This window comes from Drosophila albomicans, unplaced genomic scaffold (genome assembly GCF_009650485.2).
Source record: "Drosophila albomicans strain 15112-1751.03 unplaced genomic scaffold, ASM965048v2 utg000231l_pilon, whole genome shotgun sequence".
Classification (NCBI taxonomy): Eukaryota; Metazoa; Arthropoda; class Insecta; order Diptera; family Drosophilidae; genus Drosophila; species Drosophila albomicans.
Window position 1 is genome coordinate 737 of NW_026263568.1, and position 23,997 is coordinate 24,733.

At 35.5% G+C, this 23,997-nt stretch overlaps 2 protein-coding genes across 6 annotated transcripts; both read right to left on the reverse strand.

Annotated features, from left to right (window-relative positions):
* Positions 1–4,900: 4,900 nt before the first annotated feature.
* LOC117565766 (uncharacterized) lies at positions 4,901–21,815 on the reverse strand. Of its 2 annotated transcripts, none has more exons than XM_052008326.1 (3): positions 21,647–21,815; positions 15,850–16,839; positions 4,901–5,197 (listed from the first exon to the last, which is right to left on the reverse strand). In XM_052008326.1, the coding sequence occupies exons 1-3, from the start codon at positions 21,698–21,700 to the stop codon at positions 5,117–5,119; spliced, it is 1,125 nt and encodes a 374-aa protein (XP_051864286.1). In that variant the 5' UTR covers positions 21,701–21,815; the 3' UTR covers positions 4,901–5,116. The 2 variants fall into 2 exon arrangements, with proteins under 2 accessions (XP_051864286.1, XP_051864285.1); XM_052008325.1 differs by lacking the exon at positions 4,901–5,197 and adding an exon at positions 15,500–15,785.
* On the reverse strand, positions 8,650–20,164 carry LOC117565772 (uncharacterized). 4 transcript variants are annotated; one of them, XM_052008329.1, is made up of 3 exons: positions 19,716–20,164; positions 19,543–19,611; positions 8,650–8,810 (listed from the first exon to the last, which is right to left on the reverse strand). In XM_052008329.1, exons 1-2 carry the CDS (start codon positions 20,134–20,136, stop codon positions 19,550–19,552), a joined length of 483 nt encoding a protein of 160 aa, XP_051864289.1. In that variant the 5' UTR covers positions 20,137–20,164; the 3' UTR covers positions 8,650–8,810; positions 19,543–19,549. The 4 variants fall into 4 exon arrangements, with proteins under 4 accessions (XP_051864289.1, XP_051864288.1, XP_034100938.1 ...); XM_052008328.1 differs by lacking the exon at positions 8,650–8,810 and adding an exon at positions 13,943–14,087 and having other exon boundaries at positions 19,716–20,163; XM_034245047.2 differs by lacking the exon at positions 8,650–8,810 and adding an exon at positions 19,354–19,480 and having other exon boundaries at positions 19,716–20,163.
* Positions 21,816–23,997: the final 2,182 nt, after the last annotated feature.

Sequence of the window (23,997 nt, forward strand, 5' to 3'; positions counted from 1 at the left end):
GAAATTCAATGTTAAAGTTTTGAGAACGTTTGCTTAGTGTCTCTTCCATGATACGCCGTCCAACTTTCAAAGAAATCCTCTCTCATATCCGCTGTTTAAGATGTTTATAATCTTAAGCGTTGGACAACTGGCAACAGTTTGCCACAATTCTGCCTCCCTGGACCAGATATGAATGCTACTCAAGTCAATTTGCTCCAGCTGTTTCCAAATCTTAATCAAGTCGCGAAGCGTTTCCGATAGAGAAATGATTCTCGTAGTACATTATGTGTAAGTGGCGCACGTTGCGCATTTTACGCAGCGTAGTCATGTATCCATTGGGTAATCATCACTAAAGATAATTCTATGTACGTCCACGGCACGTTTTTCAAAAAACTTGGATAATTCGACATTAGAAGCACTCAGTAAGCGAGTTATGCAGCTTGGGCAATGCCATGAGGTCATCATAATTGCTGGACTCACTCGAAACAGCTATCTCAGTGTCAACTCTTCAAGCAATTGACATTTGCCAATATCTTTGACCCAATCGTATTCACATTCATAGTAACTGGTGTAACTCAAGTCCAGCTTTACGCATCTGCGTCCATTTCTGCAGCACAACGCAATCAAAATCACCATCAGGCTTTAAAACTATGCAGTCCAGGAAAGAGCTTTGCCATTATTTGAATTGCTTCATCAACCCGATCGTCACGATAGGAATCCAATGTGTACTCAAGTGTTTTCATGCTTGGAAATGTGTAATTTTCCCAGCGTTTGAGAAAGTCCAATTTTTACTCTTTCCAGTATTAATTCCTGCATTGTTGGCACTGCATTTGGATAGAAACACGTCCAACAATTTAGGCATCGCTTCAAACTTCTGATAGTCACTCCAATCAAGTATAAAAGCTGAGCTGAAGTTTCCAGGCATAGGCTACATTCTTGTTTAACGCGATTTGAAGTGCCCTTGGTGGCTTCATATAGTGCGATTCGGTCGAATAGGTTTAAATACTTGATTATTGCCAACTGACAATCGTCATTAAGTGCGTCCAACATCCTGGCGTTTTTAGTTTCAGATTAAATTATAAAAATTCTGGTTCTTATTGCAGCTTCCAATGAAATTATGAGTCAGAAATCCCGAAAATCCGATATCTATCAATATCGATAAGCTTAGACTGAAAAATGCAGAATATCGATAGTCCAAACTCTACAATGTTTTAGTATATTTCTAGTATATAAATATAATACCGAGGTTCATGCTTCGATGCGGGAAACCACCCAAAAATCGCAATAAGTTAGACAAATAGTTTGCAACTGCAGCACTTTGCCACACAATATAATTATATTTGTATGATTAAATTTATACTTTTAATAGGGCATAATGGCTTTATTATGCGAACCAGATTATTAAATGGAAAAATATCATATAGTGACGTTAGGATAATTGCAAAAGGATGAAAATTAATCGACATCGTCATACTGTTTAAAAGGCTCAAAAGTCAGCTTTAATTGTGGATGCCTAAAGTGCTGAAGGATCTGCAAGAATAAATCATTGATATCTACTTATATAGATATATTTATCTCGAACTACCTTTTCACTTACCAACTTATTTTGGTTTTGCATATCCGCAATTCAATGTTAAAGAGTGTTTTTTCCAGGTATACACAAGACTTAAGATTATTGCTTATTTGCTTATAAGTCAAGTTTTTTTAGTAGCCCTGGTAAAGTATTACTCATTTTTTTCGATTTGTTAATTGGGCATAGCGTTTAATTAATATTTGTATGTTACTGTTACTTTTTTTTTTAAAAAACTAACTTTATTTTTATTGACATATGTGTGTATAGTATGCCTATGTCACACTGTGAGTTATTCGAAATATTTTTGTGGGTGGCATAAAAGTATCAATTTTTTCTCTCATTCTGCATAAGTTTAGATTAAGTTATATTAAATAATATCATAATAAAATCATAATTATCAATTTCAAATTATAGTGTTTTTGAATCATTTATTGTAATTGTAATTTTTTGCAAATTTCATTAGTGAAAAAGTGTCACATTATGGAATTTAGGATAGGTCCAACGGTTTCAAATGCACTCGCAGCATATTCCAGCCGACGTTCTCCGGTTCTAAAGGATAAAAGAAACCTCAGGTTGGATGCTTGAAATGACGCTGTATGTATCTGTAAGGATAATGAAATGAATACTTAAGAGCAGAAGACTTTCTGCACAGCACTCACCAGTTTTTCGGTTTCATCTGTGTTGTGGGAATACAATGCTAAGGACTGAGAACGAAATCATAGTGCAACTGCGTGCCTGATATATTCAGGATCTATAGCGATGGGTAGCTGGCAACAGTTTGCCACAGCTCTGCCTCATTCAACATCACCCGATGGTCGATGATATGTAATCGGTGCAAGGGCCTTAAATCTGTAATCAGTTGGCGTAGTTTTTCGCCTGTATAACAATCGTCTTCCAACAATGCCAATTGGTACAAGTAGATAAGTTTGCACAATGTGGTCATGCTGTATTTCCCGATGCAATCGTGAAAGGTAATCTTATGTATGTCGCTGCCACGCTTCTTTAGCAGCACGCCAAGATGTCAACGCGATCATACACATAATAAGTAAGTGTATGCAGCTTGGGCAACGCCATGAGCGTATCATAAATGTCAGACCAATGTCACACGCCAGTGTCACCTCTTTCAACAGCTGTCACTTTATAATAATTTCGGGGCACTCATGTCCATTAAGATTCTCACACCATTCGTTCAACGCGTTTGCGCGCAACTGCAAATATTTCTGCAGCCGATCATAACGAGACCCATCATGAGTCTTCCACAGCGGAATCCAGGAAAGAGCTTTAATCGCAGCTCTTTAATGTGTATTCCGGTGTTTTCATGTTCGGAAATGTGAAGTTCTGCCAGCGTTTGAGGAACAGCTCTGTAACCCATTCTAGTTTCAATTCCTGCATTGTTGCACTAGTGCTGGGCAGAAATATGTCCAACATTTCTGGCTTTTCTCTCAAACTTCAGAAAGTTCTCTGGATTCAGTTGAAAGCAAAGCTCATGCTCCTCAGGCAAAGAAAACATTTGATTTAATATTAAAGTACTTAATTATCGTCATCAAGCAATCATCGTTTAGTGGCGTCTAAATTCATTGCGTATTTAATTAATCAACAAAATTGGTTAACATCTAAATGGAACGTCTGATAATATTATTATTATAAATATTACTATTTATCGATAAACGATAACTTGTAACGTGCCATAATAAGAATCATACAAATTGGCAGCCCTGGTTCAATATTGATAGTGTGTGAATTTGAAATGTGAAATACCAATATTTTATATCTATTAAATGACTCTTGCCTTAGCTTTTAGTGACTAAAAGCTTAGACATTATAAATTACTTTACTACTGCAAAGGCCTTAAATGAATTGTATCATATTGCAACTGAATAAATCCGATTTTAACTGGGAAAAAGAGTGCTTTAGTTTTGGATGGTTGAAGTGATGATGACGAATCTGCAAGAATATAACAATGACATATTGATGAATACAGTTTCTCCTATTTCCACTTTCGCTCACCAGCTCTTCATTTGCATCCGTGTTGTCCCAAATGCAGCGTTAAGGGCAGAGAGCGATTGTGTCAGTGCGTCCTCCATGTATATATAGCCATATTCAAAATTTCATCAGCACGCTCGATAAAGTCAGAATCTTTAGTGATGGACAAGTTAGAAACAATTTGCCACAGCAATAACTCACTAATCTTCATATTATAGTCGATGAATCCAGTTGCTCTAAGTACTTCAAATTCGCAAATCAGCTTTAGCAGATTTTCATCATTGATCCCACAATATTCAACCAAAGTCAATTGGCCCAAGTTGGTCGGTTTTTCTAGTGTGCACATGTTATATTGACTGATGCTTTCCTTAAACGTAATTCTCCGAATGTCCTTGCTACGGTTCCTTAGTAGCTCCACTAAGATATCATGGCGTTTATTTGTATTATAGTTTGCCAGCTGACGCAACTTCATTGCTAATATATCATCATAAATAAATGTCAGCTCTTCCAGTCGCTGATACTTGGCGATCTCTTTGGGGCAAAAGATCTTTGTCATTATATCAATTGATTCTTCATAGTCACCATAATGCAAATTGCCGCCATTGAATGAATACTCCAAAATCTTCATGCTGGGAAATGTGAAATTTTGCCAACGCTTAAAGAAAATCCATTGTGACAAACTTCAGATGTAACTTTTGCACTTTTGGACTAATGCTGGCTAAGAATATATCCAACATCTCCGGCGGCTCTTTAAGTTGTTGAAAGTTGACTTCAGTTAGTTTGCAGGAAATTTGATGTCGCCAGACATAGACCATACTTGAGTGCAAGCAATATGAAACGCCTTTGATGGCGTCATATAGCACAAATTGGTCCGTAAGATCCAAGTACTTGATTATCGCCAACCAACAATCATTGTTGAGTACGTCCAAATTCATTCCGTAATTAATTTTCTTTATTTTGTTGTTTGTTATGCTTGATCACACAATGTTATTATCAGTTATCGAAATAAATAGGCTTTAACCTATACAGTGCCATCATATAAATGATAGTGTTTAGCAGCCCTGGTCCATTGTTGATAATCCAAACAGTGTGTGGCCATTTCGGTATTCTCTGGGTTATGAAATAGTTCATTTTAAAATCTACTGTTTAGTTTAATACTGATTTTATTGACACTTTCTTATCAGTTTGATTTGTTTATGTTTAGTTTTATTTAATTTCAAACGATTGTAACAAATGTCACAAGTATTTATTAAATCACTGAAATTTATTTAATTTAATGAGATCCTATAGTTAATGTATGTATATGTAGTATGAATATAATTAAACAAACCAAAAAAATAAATTTCCAATTTATTTTGTTATATTTGGAGGTATGTTCATATGTTTGTTCTCTTAATATGTATGTATGTATACTTAAATTTATTATTATATATTTATTTATTAATATATGACAAAATTTATACTTATATATAATAAGGCATCATACATTTATTTATTATCCGAAATCAAATTACCCAACATATTGGGAAAAAAATATCATATAGCGACATTAGGATGATTGCAAAGGCTGAAAATGAATTTCTACAAAATCTTCTTCGTCGTCATACAGTTTGAGAGGCTCAAAGATACTTTCAATTGTGGATGCTTAAAGTTCTGAAGGATCTGCAAGGATAAATCAATTGATATCTATTTATAGAGTCCATCTCGATCCACATTTTTCACTCACCAACTTTTTGTAGTGTGTCTCGTAACAATTCAATGTTAAAGTTTGAGAACGATTATTTAGTGTCTCTTCCATGTTACGACGTCCAACTTCAAAGAAATCCTTTCTCATATCCGTGTTTAAGATGTTTAGAATCTTAAGCGTTGGACAACTAGCAACAGTTTGCCACAATTCTGCTCCCCGGACCCAGATTTCAAAGTCAATCAAGTCAATTGCTCCAGCCGTTTCCAAATCTTAATCAAGTCGCGTAGGTTTTCGATAGAGAAACGATTCTGGATGTCCATCATGCTTAAGTGGCGCACGTTGCGCATTTTACGCAGCGTAGTCATGAATCTATTTGGGTGATCATCACTAATGATAATTCTATGTACGTCCACGGCACGTTTTTCAAAAAACTTGGATAATTCGACATTAGAAGCACTCAGTAAGCGAAGTTTATGCAGCTTGGGCAATGCCATGAGGTCATCATAATTGCTGGACTCACTCGAACAGCTATCCAGTGTCAACTCTTCAAGCAATTGACATTTGCCAATATCTTTGACCCAATCGTATTCACATTTATAGTAACTGGTGTAACTCAAGTCCAGCTTACGCATCTGCGTCCATTTCTGCAGCACAACGCAATCAAAATCACCATCAGGCTTTAAACTATGCAGTCCAGGAAAGAGCTTTGCCATTATTTGAATTGCTTCATCAACCCAATCGTCACGATAGGAATCCAATGTGTACTCAAGTGTTTTCATGCGGGGAAATGTGTAATTTTCCCAGCGTTTGAGAAAGTCCAATTTTACGTTGTCCAGTTTTAATTTCTGCATTGTTGCACTGCAGTTGGATAGGAACAAGTCCAACAATTCAGGCATCTCTTCAAACTTCTCATAGTCCCTCCAATCAAGAATAAAGAGCTGAAGTTTCCAGGCATAGGCTACATTCTCGTTTAAGCGATTTGAAGTGCCCTTGGTGGCTTCATATAGTGCGATTTGGTCGAATAGGTTTAAGTACTTGATTATTGCCAACTGACAATCGTCATTAAGTGCGTCCAACATCCTGGCGTTTTTAGTTTCAGATTAAATTATAAAAGTTCTGGTTCTTATTGCAGCTTCCAATGAAATTATGATTCATGAACACCGGAAATCCCGATATCTATCAATATCGATAAGCTTAGACTGAAACATTCAGAATATCGATAGTCCAAACTCTACAATGTTTCAGTATATTTTAGTATATAAATATAATACCGAGGCGCATGCTTCGATGCGGGAAACCACCAAAAATCGCAATAAGGTTAGACAAATAGTTAGTTGCAACTGGCAACACTTTGCCACAATATAATTATATTTGTATGATTTAATTTATACTTTTAATAAGGCATAATGGCTTATTATGCGAACAAGAAATTAAATGGAAAAAATATCATATAGTGACGTTAGGTTAATTACAAAGGATGAAAATTAATCGACATCGTCATGCTGTTTAAAAGGCTCAAAAGTCAGCTTCAATCGTGGATGCCTAAAGTGCTGAAGGATCTGCAAGGATAAATCAACTGATATTTATTTATAGATATATTTCGAACTCGAACTACATTTTCACTTACCAACCAATGCATACCAAAATGTATATCCGCATTTCAATGTTAAAGGCTGTTTTTCCAGGCATACACCAGACTTAAGTTTATTGCTTATTTGCTTATAGGTTTTTTTAGTAGCCCTGATAAAGTATTACTCACTTTTTTTGATTTGTCGAGCGTTGTTAATTGGGCATAGCGTTTAATTAATATTTGTATATTAATGGGTATACGAATTACTGTTACTTTTATTTAAAAAATACTTAACTTTTTATTTTATAGACATATGTATGTATAGTATGCCTACGTTTGACACGGCATTAAAGAAATTATATGTTATGGTCACACTGTGACTTATTTGAAATATTTCTGTGGTGGCATAAAAATAGCAATTTTCTCTCATTCTGCATAAGTATAAGGACTAGATTTAGATGTATTAAATAATATCATAATAAAATCATAATTATCAATATCAAATAATAGTGTTTTGAATCATTTATTGTAATTGTAATTTTGTAAATTTCATTAGTCAAAAGTATCACATTACGGAATTTGGAATGGGTCCAACGGTTTCAAAATGCACTCGCATCATATTCCAGCCGACGTTCTCCAGTTCTAAAGGCATAAAAGAAAACCTCAGATTTGGATGCTTGACGTGACGCTATATCTGTAAGGATAATGAAATGAATACTTAAGAGCAGAAGACTTTTCTGCACAACACTCACCAGTTTTTCGTTTTCACCTGTGTTGTAGGAATACAATGCTAAGGACTGAAAACGAAATCATAGTGCAACTGCGTGCCTGATATATTCAGGATCTTTAGCGATGGTAGCTGGCAACAGTTTGCCACAGCTCTGCCTCATTCAACATCACCCGATGGTCGATGATATCCAGTTGTTGCAAGTGCCTTAAATCTGTAATCAGTTTGCGTAGATTTTCGCCTGTATAACAATCGTCTTCAAACAATGTCAATTGGTACAAGTGGATCAGTTGCACAATGTTGTCATGCTGTATTTTGCCGATGCAATCGGGAAAGGTAATCTTATGTATGTCGCTGCCACGCTTCTTCAGCAACACGCCCAAATCGCGATCAAGACACATAATAAGTAAGTGTATGCAGCTTGGGCAACGCCATCAGCGCATCATAAATGTCAGACCAATGAAAATCACACGCCAGTGTCACCTCTTTCAACAGCCGACAATTTATAATAATTCCGGGTCACTCAGTGTCATTAAGATTCTCACACCATTCGTTCAACGCGTTTGCGCAATTGCAAATATTTCTGCAGCCGATCATAACGAGACCCATCATGAGTCTTCATACAGCGAAGTCCAGGAAAGAGCTTTAATCGCAGCTCTTTAATGTGTATTCCGGTGTTTTCATGTTCGGAAATGTGAAAGTTCTGCCAGCGTTTGAGGAACAGCTCTGTAACCCATTCTAGTTTCAATTCCTGCATTGTTGCACTAGTGCTGGGCAGAAATATGTCCAACATTTCTGGCTTTTCTTCAAACTTCAGAAAGTTCTCTGGATTCAGTTGAAAGCAAAGCTCATGCTCCCAGGCAAAGAAAACATTTGATTTAATATTAAAGTACTTAATTATCGTCATCAAGCAATCATCGTTTAGTGCGTCTAAATTCATTGCGTATTTAATTAATCAACAAATTTGTTAACATCTAAATGGAACGTCTGATAAAAAACAAAATATTACTATTTATCGATAACGATAACTTGTAACGAGCCATAATATGAAATCATACAGATTGGCAGCCCCTGGTTCAATATTGATAGTGTGTGAATGTGAAATACCAATATTTTATATCTATTAAATGACTCTTGCCTTAGCTTTAGTGACTAAAAAGCTTAGACATTATAAATTACTTTACTACTGCAAAGGCCTTAAATGAATTTGTATCATATTGCAACTGAATAAATCCGATTTTAACTGGGAAAAAGAGTGCTTTAGTTTTGGATGGTTGAAGTGATGACGAATCTGCAAGAATATAACAATGACATATTGATGAATACAGTTTCTCCTATATTTCCACTTCGCTCACCAGCTCTTCATTTGCATCCGTGTTGTCCCAATGCAGCGTTAAAGGCAGAGAGCGATTGTCCAGTGCGTCCTCCATGTATATATAGCCATATTCAAAAATTCATCAGCACGCTCGATAAAGTCAGAATCTTTAGTGATGGACAAGTTAGAACAATTTGCCACAGCAATAACTCACTAATCTTCATATTATAGTCGATGAAATCCAGTTGCTCTAAGTACTTTAAATTTCGCAATCAGCTTTAGCAGATTTTCATCATTGATCCCACAATATTCAACCAAAGTCAATTTGCCCAAGTTGGTCGGTTTTTCTAGTGTGCACATGTTATATTGGCTGATGCTTTCTTTAAACATAATCCTCCGAATGTCCTTGCTACGGTTCTTTAGTAGCTCCACCAAGATATCATGGCGTTTATTTGTATTATAGTTAGCCAGCTGACGCAACTTCATTGCTAATATATCATCATATATAAATGTCAGCTCTTTCAGTCGTTGATACTTGGCGATCTCTTTGGGACAAAAGATCTTTGTTATTATCTCAATCGCTTCGTCACCATAATGCAAATTGCCGCCATTGAATGAATACTCCAAAATCTTCATGCTGGGAAATGTGAAATTTTGCCCTCGTTTGAGAAAATCCATTGTGACAAACTTCAGGTGTAATTTTTTTGCACTTTTGGACTAATGCTGGCTAAGAAAATATCCAACATCTCCGGCGACTCTTTAAGTTGTTGAAAGTTGACTTCAGTTAGTTTGCAGGAAATTTGATGTCGCCAGACATAGACCATACTTGAGTGCAAGCAATATGAAACGCCTTGATGGCGTCATATAGCGCAAATTGGTCCGTAAGATCCAAGTACTTGATTATCGCCAACCAACAATCATTGTTGAGTACGTCCAAATTCATTCCGTAATTAATTTACTTTATTTTGTTGTATACAATTGTTATGTTTGATCACACAAAGTTATTATCAGTTATCGAAATAAATAGGCTTTACCAATACAGTGCCATCATATGAATGATAGTGTTTAGCAGCCCTGGTCCATTGTTGATAATCCAAACAGTGTGGCCATTTCGGTATTCTCTGGGTTATGAAATAGTTCATTTTAAAATCTACTGTTTTAGTTTAATACTGATATTGACACTTTCTTATCAGTTCGATTTGTTTATGTTTAGTTTTTATTTAATTTCAAATGATTGTAACAAATGTCACAAGTACTTATTAAATCACTGAAATTTATTTTATTTAATAAGATTCTATAGTTAATGTTGTATATGTAGTATGAGTATAATTAAACAAACCAAAAAATAAATTTTCCAATTCATTTTGTTACATTTGGAGGTATGTTCATATATGTTTGTTCTCTTAATACGAATGTATGTATACTTAAATTTATTATTATATATTTATTTATTAATATATGACAAAATTTATACTTATATATATAATAAGACATCATACATTTATTTATTATCCGAAATCAAATTACCCAACATATTGGGAAAAAAATATCATATAGCGACATTAGGATGATTGCAAAGGCTGAAAATGAATTTCTACAAAAATCTTCTACTTCTTCGTCGTCATACAGTTTGAGAGGCTCAAAAGATACTTTCAATTGTGGATGCTTAAAGTTCTGAAGGATCTGCAAGGATAAATCAATTGATATCTATTTATAGAGTCCATCTCGATCCACATTTTTCACTCACCAACTCCTCGTAGTGTGCGTCGTAGCAATTCAATGTTAAAGTTTGAGAGAACGATTGTTTAGTGTCTCTTCCATGATACGGCGTTCAACTTCAAAGAAATCCTTTGTCATATCCGAGTTTACGATGTTTAGAATCTTAAGCGTTGGACATCTGGCAACAGTTTGCCACAATTCTGCCTCCCCGGACCAGATTGTAAAGTCAATCAAGTCAATTTGCTCCAGCTGTTTCCAAATCTTAATCAAGTCGCGTAGGTTTTCGATAGACAAATGATTCTGGATGTCCATCATGTTTAAGTGGCGCACGTTGCACATTTTACGCAGCGTAGTCATGTATCCATTTGGGTAATCATCACTAAAGATTATCCTATGTACGTCCACGGCACGTTTTTCAAAAAGCTTGGATAATTCGACTTCAGAAGCACTCAGTAAGCGAAGTTTATGCAGCTTGGGCAACGCCATGAGGTCATCATAATTGCTGGACTTAATCCAACAGTGATCCAGTGTCAACTCTTCAAGCAATTGGCATTTGGCAATATCTTTGAGCCAATCGTATTCACTTTCATAGTAAACCCAGTTGCTCAAGTCCAGCTTACGCATCTGCGTCCATTTCTGCAGCACAACGCAATGGAAATCACCATCAGTCTTTAAACTATGCAGTCCAGGAAAGAGCTTTGCCATTGTTTGAATTGCTTCATTGGCAACGCGATCGTCACGATAGGAATCTAATGTGTACTCAAGTGTTTTCATGCGGGGAAATATGTAATTTTCCCAGCGTTTGAGAAAGTCCAATTTTACGTTGTCCAGTTTTAACTCCTGCATTGTTGCACTGCAGTTAGATAGGAACACGTCCAACAATTCAGGCATCTCTTCAAACTTCTCATAGTCCCTCCAATCAAGTACAAATCTAAGCTGAAGTTTCCAGGCATAGGCTACATTCTTATTCAAGCGATTTGAAGTGCCCTTGGTGGCTTTATATAGTGCGATTTGCTCATTTAGATTTAAGTACTTGATTATTGCCAACTGACAATCGTCATTAAGTGCGTCCAACATCCTGGCGTTTTTAGTTTCAGATTAAATTATAAAAATTCTGGTTCTTATTGCAGCTTCCAATGAAATTATGAGTCAGAAATCCCGAAAATCCCGATATCTATCAATATCGATAAGCTTAGACTGAAAAATGCAGAATATCGATAGTCCAAACTCTACAATGTTTCAGTATATTCTAGTATATAAATATAATACCGAGGTTCATGCTTCGATGCGGGAAACCACCAAAAATCGCAATAAGGTTAGACAAATAGTTAGTTGCAACTGGCAACACTTTGCCACAATATAATTATATTTGTATGATTAAAATTTATACTTTTAATAGGGCATAATGGCTTTATTATGCGAACCAGATTATTAAATGGAAAAATATCATATATAGTGACGTTAGGATAATTGCAAAGGATGAAAATTAATCGACATCGTCATACTGTTTAAAAGGCTCAAAAGTCAGCTTTAATTGTGGATGCCTAAAGTGCTGAAGGATCTGCAAGAATAAATCAATTGATATCTACTTATAGATATATTTATCTCGAACTACCTTTTCACTTACCAACTTATTTTGGTTTGCATATCCGCAATTCAATGTTAAAGAGTGTTTTTTCCAGGTATACACAAGACTTAAGATTATTGCTTATTTGCTTATAAGTCAAGTTTTTTTAGTAGCCCTGGTAAAGTATTACTCATTTTTTTCGATTTGTTAATTGGGCATAGCGTTTAATTAATATTTGTATGTTAGTGGGTGTACGAATTACTGTTACTTTTTTTAAAAAAAAACTAACTTTATTTTATTGACATATGTGTGTATAGTATGCCTATGGTCACACTGTGAGTTATTCGAAATATTTTTGTGGTGGCATAAAAATATCAATTTTTCTCTCATTCTGCATAAGTTTAGATTTAGTTATATTAAATAATATCATAATAAAATCATATTTATCAATTTCAAATTATTGTGTTTTGAATCATTTATTGTAATTCTAATTTTTGTAAATTTCATTAGTGAAAAGTGTCACATTATGGAATTTAGGATAGGTCCAACGGTTTCAAATGCACTCGCAGCATATTCCAGCCGACGTTCTCCGGTTCTAAAGGCATACAAGAAAACCTCAGGTTTGGATGTTTGAAGTGACGCTGTATCTGTAAGGATAATGAAATGAATACTTAAGAGCAGAAGACTTTCTGCACAACACTCACCAGTTTTTCGTTTTCATCTGTGTTGTGGGAATACAATGCTAAGGGCTGAGAACGATTTTTCAGTATCGCCTTCATGAGACACCGGCTACATTCAAAGAAATCATAGTGCAACTGCGTGCCTGATATATTCAGGATCTTTAGCGATGGGCAGCTGGCAACAATTTACTACAACTCTGCCTCATTCAACATCACCCGATGGTCAATGATATGTAATCGGTGCAAGGGCCTTAAATCTGTAATCAGTTGGCGTAGTTTTTCGCCTGTATAACAATCGTCTTCCAACAATGCCAATTGGTACAAGTAGATAAGTTTGCACAATGTGGTCATGCTGTATTTCCCGATGCAATCGTGAAAGGTAATCTTATGTATGTCGCTGCCACGCTTCTTCAGCAACACGCCCAAAATGTCATCGCGATCATACACATAATAAGTAAGTGTATGCAGCTTGGGCAACGCCATGAGCGTATCATAAATGTCAGACCAATGTCACACGCCAGTGTCACCTCTTCCAACAGTCGACACTTTATAATAATTCCGGGTCACTCATGTCCATTAAGATTCTCACACCATTCGTTCAACGCGTTTGCGCAACTGCAAATATTTCTGCAGCCGATCATAACGAGACCCATCATGAGTCTTCCCACAGCGGAGTCCAGGAAAGAGCTTTAATCGCAGCTCTTTAATGTGTATTCCGGTGTTTTTCATGTTCGGAAATGTGAAGTTCTGCCAGCGTTTGAGGAAGTATGTCCAACATTTCTGGCTTTTCTTCAAACTTCAGAAAGTTCTCTGGATTCAGTTCAAGGCAAAGCTCATGCTCCCAGGCAAAGAAAACATTTGATTTAATATTAAAGTACTTAATTATCGTCATCAAGCAATCATCGTTTAGTGCGTCTAAATTCATTGCGTATTTAATTAATCAACAAATTCGTTAACATCTAAATAACGTCTGATAAAATAAATATTACTATTTATCGATAACGATAACTTGTAACGTGCCAAAATATGAATCATACAGATTGTCAGCCCTGCTTCAATATTAATAGTGTGTGAATGTGAAATGTGAAATACCAATATTTTAAATATATTAAATCTCTTTTGCCAATATATTGTCTTAGGTTTAGTGACTAAAAAGCTTAGACATTATAAATTACTTTACTACTGCAAAGGCCTTAAATGAATTTGTATCATATTGCAACTGAATAAATCCGATTTTAACTGGGAAAAAGAGTGCTTTAGTTTTGGATGGTTGAAGTGATGACGAATCTGCAAAAATATAACAATTTCATATTGATGAAAAGACAGTTTCTCCTATTACCACTTCACTCACCAGCTCTTCATTTGCATCCGTGTTGTCCCAATGCAGAGTTAAGGGCAGAGAGCGATTGTCCAGTGCGTCCTCCATGTAAATATAGCCATATTCAAAATTCATCAGCACGCTCGATAAAATCAGAATCTTTAGTGATGGACAAGTTAGAACAATTTGCCACAGCAATAACTCACTAATCTTCATATTATAGTCTATGAAATCCAGTTGCTCTAAGTACTTCAAATTCGCAATCAGCTTTAGCAGATTTTCATCATTGATCCCACAATATTCAACCAAAGTCAATTTGCCCAAGTTGGTCGGTTTTTCTAGTGTGCACATGTTATATTGGCTGATGCTTTCTTTAAACATAATCCTCCGAATGTCCTTGCTACGGTTCTTTAGTAGCTCCAATAAGATATCATGGCGTTTATTTGTATTATAGTTTGCCAACTGACGCAACTTCATTGCTAATATATCATCGTAAATAAATGTCAGCTCTTCCAGTCGCTGATACTTGGCGATCTCTTTGGGGCAAAAGATCTTTGTCATTATATCAATTGATTCTTCATAGTCACCATAATGCAAATTGCCGTTGAATGAATACTCCAAAATTTTCATGCTGGGAAATGTGAAATTTTGCCCTCGTTTGAGAAAATCCATTGTGACAAACTTCAGGTGTAATTTTTGCACTTTTGGACTAATGCTGGCTAAGAAAATATCCAACATCTCAGGCGACTCTTTAAACTGTTTAAAGTTGACTTCAGTTAGTTTGCAGGAAATTTGATGTTGCCAGACATAGACCATACTTGAGTGCAAGCAATATGAAACGCCTTGGATGGCGTCATATAGCGCAAATTGGTCCGTAAGATCCAAGTACTTGATTATCGCCAACCAACAATCATTGTTGAGTACGTCCAAATTCATTCCGTAATTAATTTACTTTATTTTGTTGTATACAATTGTTATGTTTGATCACACAAAGTTATTATCAGTTATCGCAATAAATAGGCTTTACCTATACAGTGCCATCATATAAATGATAGTGTTTAGCAGCCCTGGTCCATTGTTGATAATGCAACCAGTGTGGCCATTTCGGTATTCTCTGGGTTATAAAATAGTTCATTTTAAGATCTACTGTTTAGTTTAATACTGATTTTATTGACACTTTCTTATCAGTTCGATTTGTTTATGTTTAGTTTTATTTAATTTCAAACGATTGTAACAAATGTCACAAGTACTTATTAAATCACTGAAATTTATTTAATTTAATGAGATCCTATAGTTAATGTATGTATATGTAGTATGAATATTATTAAACAAACCAAAAAATAAATTTTCCAATTCATTTTGTTGACATTTGGAGGTATGTTCATATGTTTGTTCTCTTAATATGTATGTATGTATACTTAAATTTATTATTATATATTTATTTATTAATATATGACAAAATTTATACTTATATATAATAAGGCATCATACATTTATTTATTATCCGAAATCAAATTACCCAACATATTGGGAAAAAATATCATATAGTGACATTAGGATGATTGCAAAGGCTGAAAATGAATTTCTACAAAATCTATTTCGTCGTCATACAGTTTGAGAGGCTCAAAAGATACTTTCAATTGTGGATGCTTAAAGTTCTGAAGGATCTGCAAGGATAAATCAATTGATATCTATTTATAGAGTCCATCTCGATACACATTTTTCACTCACCAACTCCTCGTAGTGTGCGTCGTAGAAATTCAATGTTAAAGTTTGAGAACGTTTGCTTAGTGTCTCTTCCATGATACGGCGTCCAACTTCAAAGAAATCCTCTCTCATATCCGTGTTTAGGATGTTTAGAATCTTAAGCGTTGGACAACTGGCAACAGTTTGCCACAATTCTGCCTCCCTGGACCAGATATGAATGCTACTCAAGTCAATTTGCTCCAGCTGTTTCCAAATCTTAATCAAGTCGCGAAGGTTTCCGATAGAGAAATGATTCTCGTAGTACATTATGTGTAAGTGGCGCACGTTGCGCATTTTACGCAGCGTAGTCATGTATCCATTTGGGTAATCATCACTAAAGATAATTCTATGTACGTCCACGGCACGTTTTTCAAAAAACTTGGATAATTCGACATTAGAAGCACTCAGTAAGCGAAGTTTATGCAGCTTGGGCAATGCCATGAGGTCATCATAATTGCTGGACATAATCCTACGGTCATCCAGTGTCAACTCTTCAAGCAATTGACATTTGCCAATATCTTTGACCCAATCGTATTCACATTCATAGTAACTGGTGTAACTAAAGTCCAGCTTACGCATCTGCGTCCATTTCTGAAGCACAACGCAATCAAAAGCACCATCAGGCTTTAAACTACGCAGTCCAGGAAAGAGCTTTGCCATTATTTGAATTGCTTCATCGGAAACCCGATGTACACCGGAATGCAAGGTGTACTCAAGTGTTTTCATGCTTGGAAATGTGTAATTTTCCCAGCGTTTGAGAAAGTCCAATTTTACTCTTTCCAGTATTAATTCCTGCATTGTTGCACTGCAGTTGGATAGAAACACGTCCAACAATTTAGGCATCGCTTCAAACTTCTGATAGTCACTCCAATCAAGTATAAAGCTGAGCTGAAGTTTCCAGGCATAGGCTACATTCTTGTTTAAGCGATTTGAAGTGCCCTTGGTGGCTTCATATAGTGCGATTCGGTCGAATAGGTTTAAATACTTGATTATTGCCAACTGACAATCGTCATTAAGTGCGTCCAACATCCTGGCGTTTTTAGTTTCAGATTAAATTATAAAAATTCTGGTTCTTATTGCAGCTTCCAATGAAATTATGAGTCAGAAATCCCGAAAATCCCGATATCTATCAATATCGATAAGCTTAGACTGAAAAATGCAGAATATCGATAGTCCAAACTCTACAATGTTTCAGTATATTCTAGTATATAAATATAATACCGAGGTTCATGCTTCGATGCGGGAAACCACCAAAAATCGCAATAAGGTTAGACAAATAGTTAGTTGCAACTGGCAACACTTTGCCACAATATAATTATATTTGTATGATTAAATTTATACTTTTAATAGGGCATAATGGCTTTATTATGCGAACCAGATTATTAAATGGAAAAATATCATATAGTGACGTTAGGATAATTGCAAAGGATGAAAATTAATCGACATCGTCATACTGTTTAAAAGGCTCAAAAGTCAGCTTTAATTGTGGATGCCTAAAGTGCTGAAGGATCTGCAAGAATAAATCAATTGATATCTACTTATAGATATATTTATCTCGAACTACCTTTTCACTTACCAACTTATTTTGGTTTGCATATCCGCAATTCAATGTTAAAGAGTGTTTTTTCCAGGTATACACAAGACTTAAGATTATTGCTTATTTGCTTATAAGTCAAGTTTTTTTAGTAGCCCTGGTAAAGTATTACTCATTTTTTTCGATTTGTTAATTGGGCATAGCGTTTAATTAATATTTGTATGTTAGTGGGTGTACGAATTACTGTTACTTTTTTTAAAAAAAAACTAACTTTATTTTATTGACATATGTGTGTATAGTATGCCTACGTTTGACACGGTATTAAAGAAATTGTATGTTATGGTCACACTGTGACTTATTTGAAATATTTCTGTGGTGGCATAAAAATATCAATTTTTCTCTCATTCTGCATAAGTTTAGATTTAGTTATATTAAATAATATCATAATAAAATCATAATTATCAATTTCAAATTATAGTGTTTTGAATCATTTATTGTAATTGTAATTTTAAATTTCATTAGTGAAAAGTATCACATTACGGAATTTAGGATAGGTTCAACGGTTTCAAATGCACTCGCAGCATATTCCAGCCGACGTTCTCCGGTTCTAAAGGCATACAAGAAAACCTCAGGTTTGGATGTTTGAAGTGACGCTGTATCTGTAAGGATAATGAAATGAATACTTAAGAGCAGAAGACTTTCTGCACAACACTCACCAGTTTTTCGTTTTCATCTGTGTTGTGGCAATACAATGCTAAGGGCTGAGAACGATTTTTCAGTATCGCCTTCATGAGACACCGGCTACATTCAAAGAAATCATAGTGCAACTGCGTGCCTGATATATTCAGGATCTTTAGCGATGGGCAGCTGGCAACAATTTACTACAACTCTGCCTCATTCAACATCACCCGATGGTCAATGATATGTAATCGGTGCAAGGGCCTTAAATCTGTAACCAGTTTGCGTAGTTTTTCGCCTGTAAAACAATCGTCTTCCAACAATGTCAATTGGTACAAGTGGATCAGTTTGCACAATGTGGTCATGCTGTATTTCCCGATGCAATCGTGAAAGGTAATCTTATGTATGTCGCTGCCACGCTTCTTCAGCAACACGCCCAAAATGTCATCGCGATCATACACATAATAAGTAAGTGTATGCAGCTTGGGCAACGCCAGGAGCGCATCATAAATATAAGACCAATGTCACACGCCAGTGTCACCTCTTCCAACAGTCGACACTTTATAATAATCTTGGCACACTTAAGTCCATTAAGATTCATACACCATTTGGTCAACGCGTTTTCGCAACTGCGAATATTTCTGCAGCCGATCATAACGAGACACATCATGAGTCTTCACACAGCGGAGTCCAGGAAAGAGCTTTAACATTATTTCTATTGCTGCACCACAATTCCAATCGCAGCTCTTTAATGTGTATTCCGGTGTTTTCATGTTCGGAAATGTGAAATTAACCTATTCTAGTTTCAATTCCTGCATTGTTGCACTGGTGCTGGACGGAAATATGTCCAACATTGTCTTCAAACTTCAGAAAGTGCTCTGGATTCAGTTGAAGGCAAAGCTCATGCTCCCAGGCAAAGAAAACATTTGAGTTCAAGCGATTTGAATGGCCTTTGCCTTCATATAGCGACAGTTGATTTAAGATTTAATTACTTAATTATCGTCATCAAGCAATCATCGTTTAGTGCGTCTAAATTCATTACGTATTTAATTAATCAACAAATTGGTTAACATCTAAATGGAACGTCTGATAATATTATTATTATAAATATTACTATTTATCGATAACGATAACTTGTAACGTGCCAAAATAAGAATCATACAAATTGCAGCCCTGGTTCAATATTGATAGTGTGTGAATTTGAAATGTGAAATACCAATATTTTATATCTATTAAATGATTTTTGCTAACATTAGCTTTAGTGACTAAAAAGCTTAGACATTATAAATTACTTTACTACTGCAAAGGCCTTAAATGAATTTGTATCATATTGCAACTGAATAAATCCGATTTTAACTGGGAAAAAGAGTGCTTTAGTTTTGGATGGTTGAAGTGATGACGAATCTGCAAGAATATAACAATGACATATTGATGAATACAGTTTCTCCTATTTCCACTTCGCTCACCAGCTCTTCATTTGCATCCGTGTTGTCCCAATGCAGCGTTAAGGGCAGAGAGCGATTGTCCAGTGCGTCCTCCATGTATATATAGCCATATTCAAAATTCATCAGCACGCTCGATAAAGTCAGAATCTTTAGTGATGGACAAGTGAGAACAATTTGCCACAGCAACACCTCACTAATCTTCATATTATAGTCGATGAAATCCAGTTGCTCTAAGTACTTCAAATTCGCAATCAGCTTTAGCAGATTTTCATCATTGATCCCACAATATTCAACCAAAGTCAATTCGCCCAAGATGGTCGGTTTTTTCAATGTGCACATGTTATATTGGCTGATGCTTTCTTTAAACGTAATTCTCCGAATGTCCTTGCTACGGTTCCTTAGTAACTTCACTAAGATATCATGGCGTTTATTTGTATTATAATTAGCCAGCTGACGCAACTTCATTGCTAATATATCATCATATATAAATGTCAGCTCTTCCAGTCGTTGATACTTGGCGATCTCTTTGGGACAAAAGATCTTTGTTATTATCTCAATCGCTTCGTCACCATAATGCAAATTGCCGCCATTAAATGAATACTCCAAAATCTTCATGCTGGGAAAAATGAAATTTTGCCCTCGTTGCCCTCTGAAATTTATTTTATTTAATGAGATCCTATAGTTAATGTATGTATATGTAGTATGAATATTATTAAACAAACCAAAAAATAAATTTTCCAATTCATTTTGTTACATTTTTGTTCGTATGTTTGTTCTCTTAATTTGTATGTACATATGTATACTTAAATTTATTATTATATATTTTTTGATTAATATATGACAAAATTTATACTTATACATAATAAGGCATCATACATTTATTTATTATCCGAACAAAAAATCAAATTACCCAACATATTGGTGAAAAAAATATCATATAGTGACATTAGGATGATTGCAAAGGGTGAAAATGAATTTCTAAGAAATATATATCGTCGTCGTGATATAGTTTGAAAGGCTCAAAAGTTACCTTCAACTGTGGATGCTTAAAGTTCTGAAGGATCTGCAAATATAAATTTATTGATATTTATTTATAGAGAATATGAGTCCATCTCAATCCACATTTTTCACTCACCAACTTTTTGTAGTGTGCGTCGCAGCAATTCAATGTTAAAGTTTGAGAACGTTTGCTTAGTGTCTCTTCCATGATACGGCGTCCAACTTCAAAGAAATCCTCTCTCATATCCGTGTTTAGGATGTTTAGAATCTTAAGCGTTGGACAACTGGCAACAGTTTGCCACAATTCTGCCTCCCCGGACCAGATTTCAAAGTCAATCAAGTCAATTTGCTCCAGCTGTTCCCAAATCTTAATCAAGCCGCGTAGGTTTTCGTTAGAGAAATGATTCTGGATGTCTATTATGTTAAAGTGGCGCACGTTGCGCATTTTACTCAGCGTAGTCATTAGGCTATTTGGGTGATAATTACTAAAGATAATCCTATGTACGTCCACGGCACGTTTTTCAAAAAGCTCGGCTAATTCGACATTAGAAGCACTCAGTAAGCGAAGTTTATGCAGCTTGGGCAATGCCATGAGGTCATCATAATTGCTGGACTCACTCGAACAGCTATCCAGTGTCAACTCTTCAAGCAATTGACATTTGCCAATATCTTTGACCCAATCGTATTCACATTCATAGTAACTGGTGTAACTCAAGTCCAGCTTACGCATCTGCGTCCATTTCTGCAGCACAACGCAATGGAAAACACCATGAGGCTTTAAACTATGCAGTCCAGGAAAGAGCTTTGCCATTATTTGAATTGCTTCATCAACCCGATCGTCACGATAGGAATCCAATGTGTACTCAAGTGTTTTCATGCGGGGAAATATGTAATTTTTCCAGCGTTTGAGAAAGTCCAATTTTACGTTGTCCAGTTTTAATTCCTGCACTGTTGCACTGCAGTTGGATAGGAACACGTCCAACAATTCAGGCATCTCTTCAAACTTCTCATAGTCCCTCCAATCAAGTATAAAGCTGAGCTGAAGTTTCCAGGCATAGGCTATATTCTTATTCAAGCGATTTGAAGTGCCCTTGGTGGCTTCATATAGTGCGATTCGGTCGATTAGGTTTAAGTACTTGATTATTGCCAACTGACAATCGTCATTAAGTGCGTCCAACATCCTGGCGTTTTTAGTTCCAGATTCAATTATGAAAATTCTGGTTTTAATTGCATCATCCTATGAAATTATGATTCAGGAATCACGAAAATCGCGATATCTATCGATATCGATAAGCTTAGACTGAAACATGCAGAATATCGATAGTTCAAACTCTACAATGTTTCAGTATATTCTAGTATATAAATTTAATACCGAGGCTTATGCTGCGATTAGGGAAACCACCAAAAAACCGCTATAAGGCTAGACAAATAGTTGCAACTTGCAACACTTAACCACAATATAATTATTACATAGATATGTATGTATGTTTAAATTTATACTTATAGTAAGGCATCATGGCTTTATTATAGAAATTAAATGGCCCATCATATCGGAAAAATATCATATTGTGATGTTAGGATAATTGCAATGAAAATGAATTTCTATGAAATTGTCATCGACATCGTCATACTGTTTGAAAGGCTCAAAAGTCAGCTTCAATCGTGGATGCTTAAAGTGCTGAAGGATCTGCAAGGATTAATCAATTTATTTATTTATAGATATATTTATCTCGATCAACATTTTCACTTATCAACTTATTTTGGTATGCATATCCGCAATTCAATGTTAAAGGCTGAAATCGATTGTTTAATGTCTCTTCCATGATCTGCCGGCTAACTTCAAAAGATTTCTTGCCTAAACGCCTGTGATATTTAATGTCGTTAGCGTTGGGCAACAGGCAACAATTTGCCACAATTCTGCCTCCCTGGACCATGCAGGAAAATTTGTAATTTTCCCAGTGTTTGAGAAAGTCCAATTTTACTTCGTCCAGCTTTAATTCCTGCACTGTTGCACTGCAGTTGGATAGGAACACGTCCAACAATTCAGGTATTTCTTCAAACTTTTTATACTTCCTCCAATCAAGTAGAAATTTCAGCTGAAATTTCCAGGTATAGGTTACATTCATGTTCAAGCGTTTTGAAATGCTCTTAGAGGCTTCATATAGTGCGATTTGGTTATTTATATATGTATATAGGTTTAAGTGCTTGATTATTGCCATCTGTCAATCGTCCTTGAGCGAGTCCATCATCCTAGCGTTTTTAGTTTCACATTCAATTATGAAAATTATAATTTTTAATTGCAGCTTCCAATGAAATTATGATTCATGAATGCCGGAAAGTATCTATCGATGTCGATAAGCTTAGACTGAATCATTCAGAATATACCATAGGTAGTCCAAACAATGTACAATGTGCAATGTGGCCATATCAGAATATTCTAGAACATAAAATGGTATATTCAATACCGAATAATTTACCTTATTTCAATGCTGGAATATTAGGGAAACCCCAAAAAAACCCCAATCATATGTATCTTAAAATAACAATTTGCAATCCCACCGGGCCAGATATTAAAGGCAAACAAATGTTTGTGGTGGATCGAGACTTTTGAACAGCTACCAACAGTTGCCAGAATTCTGCCTCCTCAGACAATATTTCAAAATTAAATAAATCAATTTGATTCAGCTTCCATTTTGATTCACAAAAGCATTTATAATTATAGGTTTGCCTTGTAACGTTGAATGATAACCCAACCACTAGAATATTAGTAGTACTATAGCAGCTTAAAGAGAGCTGGATTTCTGTCATAGAAGAGGATGAGACATTAGAACTACTACGATGCTTTAGCTTTAAGTTTTTATTGCTAAATTCCCCGTCGTATACATATAAAACAAATAAGACTAGTAACAATTTAAATTAAAAATAAACGTACCAACAACTCTAACAACTTGGTTTTTGTTGGCATATGCACTTACACCAATAAACTGGAAATCGTAGTCGAGTGCTTCGAACATCGAACTTTGCTTGCCATAATCCCTTCCGTATTCTGTGTGTGAACTATAATAATCTTAATAACGTAGTTTGCTCTAGTAAATCTATTCCTATGCTTAAAACCTTATTATTAGCTTATTTATCGAGTATTAATTGTTATTTATCTTATTTTACATATATTCTAACATATTTTTAATTTAATTTAATTAGCTGTCCAGCGTCTTTTAATATTTATTCGCGGCTTTCGTTTAATGCATGCTGTTCACAAATTTATTTTTGTTTTGTCCGCGCGTCAACAAGCCCGTGCTTGGTATCGCTGGGCCACTTGATGGTACTGCCGTTAGTACGTCAACGTCCAAATAAATGGAACGTCTGATAAAACAAATATTACTATTTATCGATAACGATAACTTGTAACGTGCCATAATATGAATCATACAGATTGTCAGCCCTGGTTCAATATTGATAGTGTGTGAATGTGAAATA